The 16,893-nt window shown below is 39.3% G+C and overlaps 1 protein-coding gene across 3 annotated transcripts in view; it reads right to left on the bottom strand.

The window, feature by feature from the left end:
- VPS35L (VPS35 endosomal protein sorting factor like) overlaps positions 1-16,893 on the bottom strand; it is a 106,451-nt gene that overhangs the window by 37,311 nt on the left and 52,247 nt on the right. For 2 of the 3 annotated variants that reach the window (XM_006026091.3, XM_025207028.1), the window contains 9 exons: positions 15,404-15,515; positions 14,569-14,685; positions 14,120-14,173; positions 13,548-13,628; positions 13,148-13,210; positions 11,440-11,525; positions 6,786-6,866; positions 3,273-3,336; positions 68-166 (listed from right to left, as the gene is read on the bottom strand). In XM_006026091.3, the coding sequence (XP_006026153.1) occupies positions 68-166; positions 3,273-3,336; positions 6,786-6,866; positions 11,440-11,525; positions 13,148-13,210; positions 13,548-13,628; positions 14,120-14,173; positions 14,569-14,685; positions 15,404-15,515 (757 nt within the window). The remainder of the gene's footprint in view (positions 1-67; positions 167-3,272; positions 3,337-6,785; positions 6,867-11,439; positions 11,526-13,147; positions 13,211-13,547; positions 13,629-14,119; positions 14,174-14,568; positions 14,686-15,403; positions 15,516-16,893) is intronic. The other variant, XM_025207027.1, reaches the window with a different exon arrangement.

Here is a 16,893-nt window from a genome sequence, read left to right as displayed (position 1 = left end):
CCCCCCCCCCCCCCCCCCCAAATCCATAACTGATAAAAACTACATTTAGAGATGAGCTCTCTCTTACATGAATCAACTGGACAAGAACAGGTTCCAAATTGCAAAACATTGATCTGGCTTCAACATAGAAACTCAGCTGTTGTTCAAAGTCACGGCCAAATGAAACCTAGGATAGAAAGATAGTGTCATATTTTAACCATGTCTGCAGCTCACAGCTAGAAGCTTTCTATATGCTATATTAATATGTTCTGTTTTACATGGGGTTTTGAAGCAACGTCCCTAACTAAAGCTTTAAAGTAATTTGTCCAAGTCTTTGCTTGACTTTGGTAATAGATATCCTTTCTGCGACACTCCAAAAGTCCAAACTATGGACTCCACCAGGAAGGCCAGGAGAGAAATTCAAAAGTAAACCCTCTTGTGATTCATAGATTGTAAGGCCGAAGAGAACTTGGAAGATCATCAGGTCCAGCCCCCCTGCACCAAGCAGGAAAGATAATTGGGGGTCAGGTGACCCCAGCAAGGTGACCGTCCAGTCTCCTCTTGAAGATTTCCAGGGTAGGTGATTGCACCACCACTGGAGGGAGCTTATTTCAAAGTCTGGACACCCTGGCTGTGAAGAAGTTTTTCCTAATGTTGATCCTGAATCGATTTTCCAGGAGCTTGTGACCATTACTCCTGGTTTTCCCCTCGGGTACCCTGGTGAACAGTTGCTCACCGAGCTCTTGATGTACTCCCCTAGCGTAGCAGTAAGCTGCTACCAGGTCCCCTCTCGGCCTTCTTTTCCTCAGGCTGAAGAGTCCCAGATCCTTCAGCCTTTCCTTGTATGGCTTGCCTTTTAAGACTCTGATCATAGACTCCTAGTTTTCCAGAATTTAAAAGGAACAGTTCTCTGCAAGAACATTTTAGTGATCAGGTCAGATGCATGAAAGAAGCAGCAATCTTCAAGTTAGCCTGCATTTATACATTTAAAATATTTCTGAAGCTTGTTCCAATATAAGATATAAAGAAAAGAAAGGAAGACCAACATCTTACTCAAGTCACCCATGAAAGAATAATTTAATATTGATTTAAATTGAAGCTTTCATTACATAAAAGGATTAAAAGGGACTGCACTGAAAATAGCACTGCTTCTTAAATTTCAGATGCAAGTTACTTTGACTTTCTAACTTTTGGGCAAATTGTGATTCTCTGAGAGTATGTCCCTGGGGAATGTCTGTAAAAACACAGTTTCCTGAACAAGCAGGCTTGGCTGTACTAAGGATGTGTCTCCAATTATAATCCCCCACAAAAATAACCAACAGCAAAGAAAAACTCAAAGAGGAGGCTGCAGGCCGTGAGAACTTGGGTTATAACAAAAAGCATATTAAACAAGGCAGGAATTCACAGTTTAATGCCACAAATTTCAAGTTACCACCCAGCTGATACTGCACTGTGCTTCTGTATTTAAATCAGCATTACACATCATATACCATTACTGAACCTTCTACAACTACAGAGAAACATATTTAATATGTTACAATTTCCCCTCTGAGAAGTTCTGCAATATTTTATGTGGTAAAGAACTATCAGATTAAATCTTTTAAGCAGTAAACAGATGGCTATTAATGAATATTAAAGTTGAAGAGAAACTGGCTAGCTGGATAAAAGTACAAAGCCGACTGGCCATCTGATTAGAAGAAAGAAGACATTGAGAAAAATGGGGAATGCCTGGTAGCTATGAATGGTTAAACGATGAGCCAGGATTTGTGATAATAGAAACAAAGTATAAATGTGGAAGTGTTTATACTCCCAACTTCCAGTTTGCTTCTACCTCAAAAGCCAGTGGAACATCTTTTATTTGCATGCAGCAAATAAAAGTCCTGCCATATTTGATTATTTTCTTGAAGACCTCTCTTGTGTAGCCAAGTGATTAAACAAAAATCTCTTATTCAAAAACTGTTTCTAGTTTCACGGATCATAGGGGAAAGCGTCTCTAGAAACACACCCCAAAGGATCAAAAATTAGAAGGTAACAAAATGTCTCAGAGAGGTTTTGTATTTTTATACCAGCATCCTGATTTCAATGGGTCCAAACTCCTGATGGTTTTTAATCTTTAACAGGGGTTCATCAATATTCTGGGGGACCAACACCAATACCAGCTTTTTAAGGAGGCATATCGGCTGATACCAATCCAATTTCCAATACAGCTGCCTTCAGCTGGTAAGCCTGTTGTGGTGGAAGGGGAGGGGATGTAGGGGGGGTAGATCAACGCCCCCTGCGGTGAGGGAGGAAGTGGGGCTGGGGCAGGCGCTGCCCAGCCGGGCAGTAGGACGGAACCCTGGCTCATCCAAGACGTGCAGTGGGGAGACAGCTCCTGCTGCTGTGCGTACCCCAGGAGGGCACCAGAGGGAAGGCGCATGCCCTCAGATCTGTGCAGGGTGGGGCAGAGGCTACACAGGGCTGAGCTCAGAGTGGGTGGCAGTGGTGGCACTGGGAGAGGGGCGGGGGGGGAGCTGCAGCCACCCCAAATTTCACCATAGCCCCCACTCCCAGCACCACTGCCAATCCTGCGCCCTGTCCTGCCATGGCTGGGCAGCGCCTGCCCCAGCCCCTGCCCCACTCCTCCCTCACCACAGTGGGTATTGATCTGCGCCCCCATACTCCTTCCCTCCCCCCTCTCCAGCACAACAGACTTACCAGCTGCATGCAGCTCTCCAAGCTGCCGGGCTGTGCTCCTCATTGCCTGTGTGCTGCACAACACCTGTGTGCATGCACTGGCATTTATCAGCCAAATTATTGGCCACATAAGGCCAATTTCCGATACAATCAATTTTCTTTGTATCGGTGCCGATCCAACATCAGACCAATGTATCAGTGCACCTGTAATCTTTAAGTCTTACTTTGTGTTTTTACTTTGCCTTCATCCCCTTCAGCTGGGACTGGCAAAATTCAATCAACTAGTGATACTGCTCACAATAGGCAAGAATGTCATCATTATATGAGACTTAAAAACAAACAAAAAAAATAACCAGAAGATTTTAACATCTTTTGAAATACCCACACTTTAAACTATACATGTGATACCAACTCATCATCATTGGTTATATGACAGTTCCTTCAAACATCTGTGTATTTACTTTACAAAATATTTCCTGGCTAGGATTTCTGATAGACCTAAATGAGTGGGATACGCAACTTGGATTGAATTTCAATAGTATATTGGCAACCACAGTGGGCTGTTTTAGAATCCCAGTTCTAAGTTTTATAGGCAGTCATACACAACAGCTACTTACCATTTTTATAAATCCATTTATCAAAGCTGCTAACGTTCTCTTCTCATCTTCAAGTGTTAGTGCACTAAAAAAAGTAAGTTTACATGGTCAATTAAGATAAGCCACTCTCCAAAAAACATATACCTCCAAGTATAAGCTCATGTGTGTATCTTACACATTTTTTTAAAAGGTCAGGTCCGCATACAGCAGTTTATGTTATTAAGTGAGATGTTAATCATAATTTTGGCATTGCACTATAATTTTAAACACTCTGAAAAGACGACTGTATTTATAACCATCTGTCAATTTCAACACTAGCAAAGGGATACTGCCAGATCAAGTCTGCACTAATATGCAAGTTCCACAAAAAAAAGATTAAGATGTTACAAAGTTTAGCAACCAATAGAAATCTCGCTATGAAATACTTTGAATCCCAATGAAAAGAGATGGTGTTTAAGCCAATTAATATTCCCAAACAAGTTTAGCAGGTCTGTGGACGAAGTGTTGTATTACAAGTGGTGCTCAGTTTCCACCCTGGGGGCTGAATCTATCCCATGGGACTGTCTCATTCAGTCTGTGGAGCTCTCAACAGGTCTGGAAATATGATAGCAAACGAGCAGTGGCAGCATGAACTGTCTGGGCTTCCAGAGGCAGCAACTTAAGCTGCTACTACTTCCCACTGCAAAATTTCTGGACCTACGGGGCCCACAGGCCAGATGGAAAGGCCACATATGCCAGGTCATGTTGGTGTTCAGGGGCTGGCCAGACTGCACTTGTAGATCAACCCTGCATGCTGACCTCATGCTGAATCTGGCCCATGAACCAACCCTGCCTCCAGGATCTGGCCTGCAGACAGGCTCCACACCACTCATCTGGCCCATGGGGCCAGAAGATTGAGTACCACTGCACTACAGAATAAAGATCTGAATGCAAATATGACTTGAAATCAACTATCAACAAGAAAAAAAAAGCTAATCTATGTTCAAGTTCCTTCCTCTTTATGGTATTAAACTTTCTTTCAAGTTTCAGTTCTCAATTGATTAGCTCAACTGTGCATATTACAGTGCTCACTAGATGTCATGCTGTTATAAACTGCATTAAAGTATATAAAAGTATCTAGATAGATGTCCTCATGGTAATCTTTACTTCAGAAAGCAGAGGTCACATTCAATATGAGGCAAATTTACATCATGTTAAAATGTAATAAGCCAAGTCTATTTTGATTAGAATGAATAAACAAAAAGTTAAGTTGAAATTAAGTAAGCCAATTTAATCCTTTTAGCATTATGCTGCAGCTTTGACCTCCAGCATATCATTTTACCTTTTTCCTAACACAGACACCAGACAGAAACAGAACAATAGTTTTATTATACAAATTCAGTAGAAAAAAAGAAAAGTATCAGCACAATTAGCTCGCTAGCACATTGCCAATCAAAAGAGCAAGTGATGGAGGTCTGGATGGCACAGGAGATTTGCAATGGGATCTATGGGGTCAATTATATAGGTTGTCAGTTTAATTCTGCACCAGACTGGTATTACAGTCTCAACGTTGTTACCATTCAACAGCTGTTGTGTTGGTCTATGTCATATTGAGCCCTAGACCCAGGAGTGAAGCTTTTGCCTTTTTTCATGAACAATGGTTCAGAAAAGGTAGTTTAAACTTATTAAATCTATATACAAATTTGCCACTGAAGAGTTGACAGAACAGAATCAAACGAATGATGCTAACTAATGGAACTACTAATATAAGGGTTTTCAAGACTCCCAGTAAAAGTTTCAGGATTGCTTTGGCAATAAGATCAGACAAAGTGTCAACTACAGACCACTAGAAACTTCCTTGAATCCTTAATGTTGAATTTTGCTTCCAATATTCTCACTCCTTAGGCACTGAAAGGGCACTGGTATCCCAGAGAGACACCAAAAGATGACACACCTTACAATTAAACAGTTGGACTGGTATCAGTTTGAATCACATGTCAAAGCTGATTTCCTCTATTACCAATATATCCTTGCATTCAGAGACTAAACCCTAAAATAATTACAATAATAAAGGCTAAAAAGTTTCAAGTTACCTTTAAAATATAAGCACTAAATTATAAATGGTTCATGGTTGAGTGTACCACAAGGAACTGAGCTGTACAGAATTGCAAGGACAAATAGAAAAGAGAATGGATAGTTTTGCTAATAAGACACTAACCTGGAGAACTTATCTCCTAATTTTGCCATTAATTTTCTATATGATTTTGGATACATCACTTCACTGTTGTATTTCACCTCCTCTTCTAAATTGCAACAGTCATATATCCCTACTTCAAAAAGTGTGTTTGTGAGGCCTAATTAATTGGTACCTACCGAGTATTTTAAAAGAAACTGGATGAAAGGCACTGCAGAAAAGTCAGTTAGTCTCCCATAGCAAGATGTTTGATACAGGGGTGGTTCTTTTTCTAAAGAATTTAGATTATTAGTAGCAGCTAATCTTATGGGATGGATTCTCAGCCATGGTTGCTAAGGACTCAGTATAGAAGAGGGATCCTGGAGAAAAGGGAACACTATTCTAAACTGTTCCTATACCAATAGCCTCAGAGAAACATTATCCAGGAATCAGTGGAAGAAAGGGACACCCAACTCTCTCTCCTGCCAAGCCAGGGAAGTGACACAGGAGCTCCTATATCATCCAAGAATAGCCCTACCCAAAGGAGATTCTCTACATATTCTTTTCAAGACCTAGGGTTGCCAAGTACTGAGTGATAAACTGGAAACAGCTAAAGGACAACGGAGTATTGGGACCTCTACTTTAAATGGCAAAATGAATTGAAACCCCTTATATATTTTACTAATAGTAGTACTTAGACGAGACTCCAGTTTTTATCATCACAGACAGATATTATATTTACCCGAATTCAAGGTGACTTCAAATTTAAGATGCCCCCGCAATAATTAGATTCCACACATTTTTAGAACTGTTAGAATTTTCCACATATAGAATCTAATTACTGAAATGTAGTCTTAAATTAGTGCGTCTCTCCTTCCCCCTCCCCCACACTGCTGTGGCAGGAAAAGCAGTGGCAGCAGGCAGGTAGGACATGAGGGGGCCAGACACCTGCCCCTTGCTCCCCCCATGCCTGTCTGCTCCTCTGCTGCTGCCCCCTGCCACATGTGCGCCTGTGCCGATGCCTATTCACCCCCTGTTCCCCTCTGCAGCCTGCTTCCTTGGATTTGAGTAAATACAATAAATTGAAAAGGACCCAAACTGACAACATTTAATTGCCTCTACTACTTTTTTCACAGTTTTTTACTCTCAGAAAGATCCTTGCTGCTTCCCTTCCCACTAGGAACACCCATGAAGTCACTGTCAACTTCCATTCGTACTCTGCTTGAGCATTCAGAACAGTAATTCAAGAGGGAATAGTCCATGCTGCAACCACACTGCATCACTCCCATTAATGGTAAAGCCATTTTGAATTGTTAACCCCCCAAATTAGAACTGTAAATCATAGCATTCAAGCCTTACAAAACATATATAACTGATCTTACTTCACAGAGTCATGCATGGTCTTGCACACATGTAGAAGAGCATTGAGTATGACTGGGTCTTTAGTAGATTCTTGCTGATGCCTAAAAAAAAAAAAAAAGAGAAAATAATGTTGGAAAATACCACATTTTTTCCAAGACACAAAACAGTGGGGATAAAAAGCAATTAACATTCACTTAATAATTCTTTTCTAAGGGAAAGCCTTTTCATACTGTAATGAGAAAGAATTGCAATGGTAGAGAAATCATCTTTGTACAACAGCCTCAAAAGAACATCTTACAGAGTGTAGCACTGAGTTATGTATTTTTTTCACAAAGCAGTGTACTTACTGTCATAGCTGGTACAGAGACAAAAACAATTAAGTATGAAAGTTAGTAATTACTGAACAGGAGGCCTATTATTACCAAGTCACATATATCCCCAGTCTTATAGGATGTGTAAATCTAGACAGATTTCTTGGATGTGCCCAGAAAACTTGAAAGTAAAACCATTATAAAAATATCAGAAAGTAACCTAGTCCCTTCAAAGGCAGAGCAGAAAGGCATGCCGGGACCTTTAAGAAGGCAAACATATGGCTCTGGGACTGCATCACCTTGATGTGTTAATCATGCCACAGATTAATACCAGTGTCATTATATCACTTCCAAAAAATAAATTTGTTACCATGGCAATAAGAAATGTTACTGGGTGGCATCTTCAAAGTCATTTTCAGCAGATATTTTGAAAGAAATTGCTCCCTTGTGAATTTCAGAAGGGGAGGATAGGATGGATCAGCACAACTCAATCAATTGCCAAGGGCCACAGAAGGGTTATGAGGTTACATGGAAGTTTAAAAGAGGAAGAGGGTGGAGGCTTCTAACTCTGATAAGAAAAAACTGTTTCGTATGGACTTAAAATGTCAGCAATTTTCACTGTAATTAAACTTTCAGAAAAGTCCTTAGAAACTACGTGCATTAGTGGGACATATACTTTGTACCAAGCATTTGTAAACCCCCATTTAAAATGCTGTGTGCAGTTCTGGTCACCAGTGTTCAAAATATGATTAAATTAAACTGCAACAGCCAAAACAAGGCCACTAAAGATGGTTAAGTCCATTCACAGCATGTGATGAAGTAAGCTGTTGCCTACAAAAGCTAATACCTCTCTGAACCAATTAGTCTCTAAGGTACTACCCTGCCTTGCTTTCCGCCTAAACTGGTTAAGGGAATGGAAACCCTTCTTTTATGAAAGAAGATTAAAAGAGCTTGGCTTAATTTAGCAAAATGGAGATTGAGAGGAGATATGATCACTCTATTTTTAGGGAGTGAATATTAGGAAAGGAGAAAAGCTTTTAAGACAAGATCAAATGGCTATAGATCCATTTAGATTGGAAATTAAAGATTTCTAACTATCAAAAGTATGACGTTTTGGAATGGTCTGCTAAACAAAATGATGTGGCAATCTCATTAAGACTGAACTGGATAAGTCTGTGGAAGGCATGGTGCAATAGGACAGGGAGTTCTGTCATGCCAGTTAGTGTGCCCATGGAGTTGTGTGTTTGCAAGGGTATGAAGGTAGCACCTGCAGTATTGAAGGAATCTCATAACTCAAGCTTTCAAACTTTTTTCATTTGCAGAACCCTAACAAATTTTAAATGGACCCTTCTGAATGGTAAGTGTCAGTATTCACATATTTTGACCATGGTCATCTTCCGTGGACCCCTCAGACAGCTTGCAGACCCCTAGGGGTCTGCAGACCACAGGTTGAAAACCCACTGACGTAGGGTCTTGAACAAAGGTTAACCAACAACTTCCTCAAAGCTTGAGTGGCACGGCAATGGCAGTTCCCCTTGTCTCCCTGCCTCACCCAGGTGTTTCAGGTACTGTGCCCTTCAGTTGTGAGTAACAGTTTGCAGTGGCACTGCTGAAGATTCATTAGGTTAAATGACTGCCTGCAAGTGCAGGGGACTGGACTTGGTGGCCCAGAAGACCCCTTCCAGTCCTATGTGCCTATGCAAATAAGGGACCAAAGTTACACTCTACTCTCCTTGTAGGGCAAGTACCTTTGATTCTTTTAAAATTCATCTCTTTCCCAGGGCTTGACTTCACTGACAATTCAAACAGAGCACAGTATAAGCCTGTAGCAAAGTGTCCTCAAGAAAAAATGCCCTAAATTCCTTCAGTAGAGACCCCCCTTTATTACCCTATCTCACAATGATCCAAAGAAGCACTATTAATCCCCTGTATATGCTAGGAAACAACAACAAAACATCAGGGTTACCATATTTCCAGTTTCAAAAAAGAGGACACCTGTCAAGGAGGGGGGTGGTAATATGATTGGGGGGCCCATGCCCTACCCCTTCCACTCACTCCTAAGCCACAGCCCCCCCAGCCCTGTTGATACCCCTTATTTCTGGCCCACAGCCCCCCGGCACTGCCTGTGCTGCATGCTCTTGACCCACAGTCCCCTGCCCCCTCTGATGCCCCTTACTCCCAAGCCACAGCTCCCTCAGCCCTGACCCACAGCCCCGCCAGTGCCCCTCACTCTTAACCTGCAGCTCCCTGCTCCCCCCAACCTCTCCTGGCTGCCCTGTCCCTGCGGGCACAGGCACTGGTCTCGGTGCCACCAGCCCAGCCACTGCCACCAAAGGCCCCCGCCCCCTTTCCTCATAGGAGAGGCAGTCACCTCTCCCACCCTGCTGCAGTCCCAGGACCATGCATGCCCTGCCTCCAATCGTCCTTCCCTACTTCCCCCAGCACCAAGCATCTCCTAGCTAGGGCAAGCCAGAAAGTGCTGGGAAAGACTTAAATGCTAAACATAGGTAGAGCAAAATCCCAGATATTTGTTGATATTTAAAAAAAAACGCCTGGGCAGAGATGGGAAGATCCAAAAAAAGGACACGTCCAGGAAAACCCGGACGTATGGTAACCCTATTTCAACTCACTTTAGCAGCAAGAGCTTTAGTTAAGGCAGAGATTTCACACCTGGCCTAGTGACACAGCCAAAGAGTCCCTAAGTCAGAGATATTAGCATGGCAGTGAGCTCTTAGTTCTTTATACTGGATATGGGTTATTTGCTATAAAACTACACTAAATGAGTGCTTGTGTTCTATCATTTTATAGGGGTGTAGGTTGTAGCCGTGTTGGTCTAAGGACATAGGCAGACAAGGTTCCTTGGGTGAATTTGATATCTTTTATTAGACCAACCCAAATAGTTGGAGAATAGTTATTAAGCAAGCTTTCAAAAACCCTTCATCAGGCTAAGGACACCAACTGCTGAAACTTCCTTAGCCTGACAGAGTTTTTGAACTCGAAAGCTTGCTTAACTATTCTCCAACTATTTGGGTTGGTCTAATAAAAGATATCAAATTCACCCAAGGAACCTTGTCTGCCTATCATTTTATATGCATTTAAAAATTCTTTGATTATGAGGCATTACTAAGCAGCAAACTTTTTTACTGAGTAAAGAATGGCCAGTAGTGCAGCGCAGGAATGATCTGCTTAAATCAACAGAATAAACAAGGAAGTGTTTAGTACAGATTCCCAGCTCTGTCACAAGCAGAGGTAACCCTGGAAACATCATTAATAAGTGTGATCCTTGCCGTCACACGACTCAAATGGTTACCAGCGCAACATATGGATGCACAGGGGAGGGGATGAAAGAAGTCAGTCAGAGACGGCTAATATTTAATTCTATAAATAGTTCATCTAGAAGACAAAAGAATTTGAACTTCTAACACCAGTTCTTAGTTGGGCTTTGGGGAGGAATTAGAGGGGGTGAGGGGAATTCCTTTTCTTCAGAGTCAAACATTGTAGGCTTCTACTCGTAACCCTGGACTAAGATTTTAATAAATTTTAAACTAGTAGCAGAAAAAAAATATTAAGCCACACTCCACCAATTATGAAATCTCTGACGTACAGTATTTTTACATAAACAATTGATGTAACCCAATATAAACGAAAAGGCAGAAATTGAATCTCTCTTATTCTTAAAATGTTTTCTAAGTGTCTAAACAGGAAACAACAATTTGGTATTTGTTACAGGCTAATGAACATTCTTACATAAAACTTGCTCTAGTTATCACTTCTCATCAATTTTTCATCACTGAGTTATCATCCCATAATATTTCTATTTGAAATCTGAATATCCCAATGAAGGATGTGAGAATAAAAATACAGTTTCAAGAATCTCTTGAGTACGACAAACGAAAAGGATTCTTTTAAAATAATTGACGTCTGAAAATTAAATCTCATCTTCCAATTTCACTTTCCGTTCCATTTCTGCCTTTATAATAGACAAATGTGCTTGTAACAAATGTGCATCTTTGTTTCCTTTTCTCATTCATATGTTAAGATCATTGTTAGTGTTACAGGACTGAACAGGAAAACACAGCATTTTGTTATATAAACTAGCTGTAGCACTGGAAATTGAAGAAAGCCCTAACAACAACCCATCTAGGATGGAATAAAGACTACTCTAATCCTGACAGTCATTGTAAACAGTTAATAAGCAATCGATCAACACTGACCACAAATATGTTTACATTTTCTTTTTAGTCTGGGCACCTTTTAGATGCTAAGTGGACTCCACACTGATTCGATACATCTTATAAAACAATCTTTCAATAGATTGCCCAGATCCTCTAGAGCTCACTTAATCAGAATATTTTCCACTTACTTAATAAAAGCTTCCATAATGCACTTGCAAACCTCCACTCTCACACACTCCTTCTGGAACATATCCAAAAATGGTAAGAATTTCTCCTAAAAATCCAAATAAAAATGAAGCAAGTCAATTGAAACATTTTCCATATAAAAGATTTTGGTCTGTGCTGAAAAATATCTTTCCTAATCCTTAATATGCAAGAAGCATTAATGTTTTAGTGTTTGACCTCATTATCCTTTTGTCCAAGGGAAACCTACCTAACACCTTTAAAAGACAAGCTTGGGAACAAAAAAAAAAAAGTAGGCCGAACACTAAGAACCAAGGACTTAACCACTGATATAATGTGCAATAAAACCAAAAATCTAACTGATTCTGAATTTGTCCCACACATGAAAGGTAAGAATGACCCTCCTCCCTTTTGATAGGCCTTGATCTTCCAGTAATCAGCTTATTTTCCTCTGCTAATTGTTTGTCTGATACCCCTGGGAATTTCTCTCCCCACTCTTCTAACTATCCAGTGTGGTGCTGTGCTGGTTTTTATTATGCTTTGCTAGCATTCACTCCTCAGCCCTAATGAACAATGTTTTGCATTCAAAAGCTAGATGATCTCAACTATGCAGTAGGTCCAATAAAAGATATCACCCTAAGAAACCTTGCCTTGCATAATTCTTGTCATCCCAGCTACAGCACCACTCTAACACTACAATAATCCCTAATAGGGAAGTTTAAAGATACCACAGCTATAAGAATATGACTAAATAATATGAGATAATTAAATGGTAGTATAAATAGAGGCAAATAAGAAGAGTATTGACTGAGGAACTATGGTATAACATGCAACATTTAGAATGCATTTAGCCAAATATAGAAAAATATTTTTAAACACAAGAATATGATGAAGGCAGATCAGATACAGTTATGATTTCTACTGAAAAGTCTGAGGACCGTGAAAGCAAGCCTTAGAGTATTAGAAATAGGAATTATTATTCTTCTGCAAGGGACTGGAGGAATGCCAGCCACCATTTTAAATTTTGCCGATGCTGGAGCTTTAGAATAGTTAAATGTCCCTTAGGTACTGAATTTAGACTGCTGAGGTAGCCAGAGAACTAAATGCTTATATACTATCTTGAAAATACACTGAGGGTAAAATTGTCAAAAGTGCTTAAGTGATTTAGGAGCTTAAACAATTCTTAAATCAATGAGCCTCTTGAAATGCTTCCTTTTATTCAGGCTACAGAAATATAAAAAACAGGATGGCAACTTTATTCTGTCTTTACCACAAAATGATTGGCCTCTTCACTTTCCCTTAGCCCCTCAAATAGTACCCTAAGTTCTTTCTTTTGACACAGTAAAATATATGTTAAACACAGAAAGGAAGCAGTATCAGGAGTTATCTCAGCACAGCCCACAAATAGACTGTATTAATTAATTTGAGCTTCTTCTGCTGCCATTAAAAACAAAAATATTACAGAGCCCTATAACCTAATAAGAAGAAAGTGTGAAATATTGTAATTAAAATAATGGATTTTGAGAAGTAATCAGTTAACACTTCCTTGGGTATTTTAACAGTTTTATACTTGACAAAAAAAAACTCTTCTCACCACGCAGGTTTCCAGCTGATTTAGATAATCAAATCAGGTTACGTTTCCTTAGAGAAAATGCACAACATTCCTAAAGACAAGCAGTTCCAGAAAGAACATAAACTTAAAAAGCAACTTACCATTGAGAAAAGTATGGAAAAGTCATGGAAATAAGTAATGACTTTCTGAATAATTGACTGCAGCTGGGGAAAAAGGGGAAAATGCAAGTAATTTCATTACAAGTTAAATGTAAAAATACAGTACATGATCATTACATTGCTGTATATCTGCAAGTCACTCAACTTAATTTTTTCTCTCTAATTAATGTGTACTGTGTGAGCGTGTGCGTGCAGGAATCTAGACTAGAGCACTGTTCCATAGCATTACGTTGTCCTAATGCTTCCCGAGTTATAAGGAGACAATTTAAAATATAATCATTATGTTGCAGGAGACAACAGCAATTTTTAGCACACATCATGATTTTTTTCTGAAAAAAAATTAGCTCTCACAGAGTTGCTAAAACAAAAGAAAGTCTCTTACCTGTGGGTAAGCCTCTTCAAAAGCACGATCCGGAGTCATATGTTTGATAACATCTGCCAGAACAGTATTGACCTCACGCTTCTGTGTAGTACAAATTAAGATGTCACAAGCACAGCATAGAAACTGGTTCATCTTTTACGTTACTAGAGCACTGTGCTAATGTCAACCAAGGTTCTCCTTTACAAAAGAATTAATACTTTACAGAGCTACAGTGGAAGCCAGATAACTCATAGTAAGTGCTGGTAGGACTTCAGCTATAATTTGGTCTGTATGTTCTCCCCTCATGCTCCATATACAGGTGAGAAATACATATGTGACCAATTAAGAGGTCTCCCAATGCAGCCATCATTTTGTATTGATTCAACTTTCTTACTAAAAAAAAAAATATGATCCCACAAGAACATATCATACCCCTCAACGTTATCACACATTGAAGTCTTACAAGCAGATACTAAATAGGAAAAAGAAGTCTATTGTTTGTTATGAGCACTGGTTTTCCCACTGTAAACTGCTATACAGTCACTTAGTGCCTACACAGCTAAAACGATAAACTCAAAGTAATTCTCACATACTGTAAAGTGTCTGCAGGTGTACTCCACCCACACTTCAGCGCAGTTAATATAATCCTAGAAAAAATATAAATATTTATGTTATGGTCAATAGAATATATCACCTTTAAAAGCTCTATCAGGTTGTACAATCTCTATTTCTTTTCTAGCAATGTATGCACTCAAGTAATTACTTGGACAGTTTTTCTGAAATGTTGCCTTTGTAAGACAAGATGTCCAGTTGCACTGCTACAACATTGTAGAACTGGGGTAACCTGTGGTTCATGAGAAGCAACCAGTACACACTGCCTGGGCAACTACCAAGTATCTAGGAATAGTAAAATAGGCAATGTCACATTTATTGTCCATCTATTCTAAACACATCTGTAATTTTGTGATTGTTTTTAATCCATTTTAAAACAACTGGCTCCCAGCATTTAAGGTAGGCAACACATTTCCTATCAATGACCTACCTGTGGGTTCTTTAATTTTGTGATAACTTTCCAGGCTTCATTTAATATTTGAAGGTGATCACTTTCAGGAGGATCAGCTAATGCCAAGTTTAGCCCCAGGGAGCGGAAGAGAAGGTGCTGAAAAAGAGATCAGACCATCCTATCATATAACCAATAGATTTTTCACTGGAAAGTGTAACTCTTTCAGTATTATTGTTCCAAAATTATAGAAGCTGGGTATATGAAATTGAATGAATCCCTTGCTCAAAGTCTGAGCTATTATACACTTTTGCTGAAGAACTATCAGCCATGAAATTAACTACCAATGCATCTCAATACATAACCCTGAAATAAACACACAGTTTTTTATTCTCCATTTTAATACATGCATATTTTTCAGATGTCTAAAAAGTAATTTCTAGGTGTTCTGCTCCTGCTCTTGCAAAGCTCCCATTGGTTTGAATGGGGAAAGACTAAATCCCTATATCGAATAGAAAACAAAGTTGGGAGGAGTAGAAATATAGCCTTTGTGAAAGAAACCAAATAAGTTAATCCTAGAACTTCTTCCCAGCATTGGAATGGCCAACTATTAAGAGGACTTCCCATGAATGAATGGCAATAGACCTTTCTGGTTCATGCTCTGGCACAAGAGAAATTCTTGTATACTCTCACACTAACACCCATTATTTGTGTTCTAGATTTTAAATCACCTTATCTAACCTATATAATAGTTACTTCCATGTATGGAATACCTATTTTTTAATCCCACGTGTACCATTTAGACAATGAGCTAAATGCATGAAGCTCTTGGCAAGATAATGAATAAGCAGTGCTGTAAATTACAAAAAGAACTTACCTTGGGGAATCCAGATTCATCACACTCCTTAATCATGGCAATAAAATCCATAGACCTTGCAGCAATAAACTCAGCTCTGAATGCTGACATCACTGAATTCAGAAGTAAGGCACTACAAGGAATATGATGCAAATCAGCTCAGCTCAACATAAATTGAGCTGCTCTCCATTCTCTAGTTTACATTAATCTGAACTTCAAAAGATGAACTACCATTCAGGTTCTACTTCAGAAAACAAGGGCTAACAACACAAAGAAAAAACTCTCATGTTGCACTACAATGCACTGGCAAGACAAGACGACAGTAAGTGTGGCAAAGCTCCGCTAAGCTATAGAATATGATGGAAATCCCAGTTACTATAGTACTTCCTTTGCTTTACCTCTAGGAAAGCACCATTTCACTGTGCTTAAATCATATTATACATCACAATTCTTCCATAAGGGTCAAATTTCTTCCATATTTTCACTACTTGAGAACAAATTTCTTTTTTAATACTGGTACCTCATTCACTAAATTGAAGGCAAGCTGAAGTCATGTAGTCATATCAAAGCAGTCTTTTTTATATTTGCTGAATTTTTCTCTTCTTTTCCTGTCTACAGTCCTTGTTGTTGAAAATACCAGTTGGTCTGACAAAAGCTTCTAAGATTTCTTGCATTAGCCAAAAAAAATTATTGTTGTAAAGTCTGATTTCTAGGAGTGAAATTATTGGAACAGAAATGACCCAAAGCAATATTAAGCAAGATTCAAAGATTAAGCCCACAAAATAAAAACAACCATTTATATTATTTGTATTTCCATATTATCCGATTTATCTACTGAATAGTCAAGCTAATGTATTGTACACAGACAGCAAGAGAGAGGAGGTGGGATGCATGTGCCTGGTACGACATTTTAAAAAGCAAATACCCAAAGACAAATTCTGTTGACATGCAGGTGTCCAGCTTCCATGTTGATTTATCCCCAGCAAGACTATTCAGACATTCATCCCTCTGAAATCAAGTCAATATAGTGTAGGTAGCTGTCTGAGTTTTTACAGAACATTTTAAAAACCTAGTGTCCAGTCTCTTCTGACTGAACTTTAGTCATCTCACAGCACTTAACAGGAATTTTCTCTTATCCTTGGACAAACATTTCTAATCTACCAGTTAATATGCACAGCAGCCTGCACAGGTCTTCTTCCATTCACCCCAGTGATGCTGCACATCCAGTTTGCCAAATGCACTGGGATTCTTTATACGGAAATGAAAATCACCATATAAATCTGTATTATTTAATGAAAATCCTGAGTATGCAAAGGGAAGAACTTTGCCTTTAATGATACTAACCTACAAAATGATTGTCAGAGCTAGGTTATTCAATTTCCCAACAACTAACTTAATGATGTAAGGTTTTAAAAGGTCAAAAATAGATGCTGAAGTTAACACTCCATTAAATGCAGACAGGGAAATTTCTCAGTTCTCTTGGTGCTACATTGCAAAGTTTGCACTGCTTC

Source organism: Alligator sinensis, unplaced genomic scaffold (assembly GCF_000455745.1).
Source record: "Alligator sinensis unplaced genomic scaffold, ASM45574v1 scaffold330_1, whole genome shotgun sequence".
NCBI lineage: Eukaryota > Metazoa > Chordata > Crocodylia > Alligatoridae > Alligator > Alligator sinensis.
This window is presented reverse-complemented; position numbering and strand designations above follow the sequence as displayed.